At 28.1% G+C, this 1208-nt stretch overlaps 1 protein-coding gene across 1 annotated transcript in view; it reads right to left on the bottom strand.

Annotated features, from left to right (window-relative positions):
- Positions 1-668: 668 nt before the first annotated feature.
- The window catches only part of LOC128250896 (rab GTPase-binding effector protein 1-like), an 18669-nt gene continuing 18129 nt past the window's right edge, over positions 669-1208 (bottom strand). The window contains exon 6 of the mRNA XM_052976931.1: positions 669-712. Coding sequence (XP_052832891.1) covers positions 669-712 — 44 coding nt within the window. The remainder of the gene's footprint in view (positions 713-1208) is intronic.

Raw genomic sequence — 1208 nt, 5'->3', positions numbered from 1 at the left:
ATATATATATATATATATATATATATATATAAAACAAACAAGAAATTGGAAATTTTTTGGTATTATTTATTCACTAGTGAATAATACCAAAACATTCCCAATTTCCTGTTGTGATATACTCTGTAAATAATATTTCCATAATTCTCAATTTCAATATGTATTTTGACTAATGTACGGCAGCAACTGAGACTACATATAGCATTGTAATAATGGAGTAAGCAGATAGGCTTCAAGCAGAAACAGCTGGGATTAACCTAACTACCTATATTATATATATGTGTGTACATGTGTGTATATACATATATATATATATATATATTCACACACACACACACACATATAGAAAGAGAGAGAAAGACAGACAGACAGACATATGCAGTTAGATATTTGTGTATGTGTGAATGTATGTGTACCTGCTTGTGTATATGTACATATATACACACACACATTTGTATACATACATATTTATATAGATAGGGAGTAAGTGAATAGCTCTTCTTGTGAGCAAGTGATGTTAAAATCATGTCTGTAGCTATTCATTGGTAAAAAAAACAAAAAAAACGAAACATTCCATTAAATTCTTCAGGTTTACACAGATCTCAAGATTGCATGACACCATTAAAAGCTGTAGAACAATTCACACCAGCAATTCTGAAAACCCCTTAATTTTAGACCCAACCAATTCTCAGGCCAGCCATGTTGAAAGTGTGTCCTCAAAAATATAAACCAAAGAAAAGAAATATTACAATAACCAACACATGCAAAAATAAGTTTATTGCAGCAAAATAAAATTTAATGTAACCTTTTTTTGACCCCAACCCACCTGGGACCGCCCTTGTCTCTATGATACAGACTTTTTGTTTTCAAGTGATCAAAGCTAAAACCTTCTATCAGAGTTAGTTTCGTGTTAATTTCTGTTCCAAACATCACTTAGTAATAATGACAAAGTTATTTTATGAGATCCTTTATTATTTTCAAAATTAACTGGAAAACTGAAACAAAAACCCAGGCATTTCAACAGAAATACGCTAACAAAAAATGCCAAAGAATAAAATATGATAAAACAAAATTCAAAAAAATAAATGGATTTCTATGTATATTATATAAATAATATCAACAATAATAATAAGGATTATTATGAAGTTGCATAGAATTACCTTTAATACTTTTTATATATATAAATATATATATATATATATATATATATA

Source organism: Octopus bimaculoides, chromosome 26 (genome assembly GCF_001194135.2).
Source record: "Octopus bimaculoides isolate UCB-OBI-ISO-001 chromosome 26, ASM119413v2, whole genome shotgun sequence".
NCBI classification, from domain to species: domain Eukaryota; kingdom Metazoa; phylum Mollusca; class Cephalopoda; order Octopoda; family Octopodidae; genus Octopus; species Octopus bimaculoides.
The sequence above is the reverse complement of the archived record's forward strand: the minus strand, read 5'-3'. Positions and strand labels throughout refer to the sequence as shown.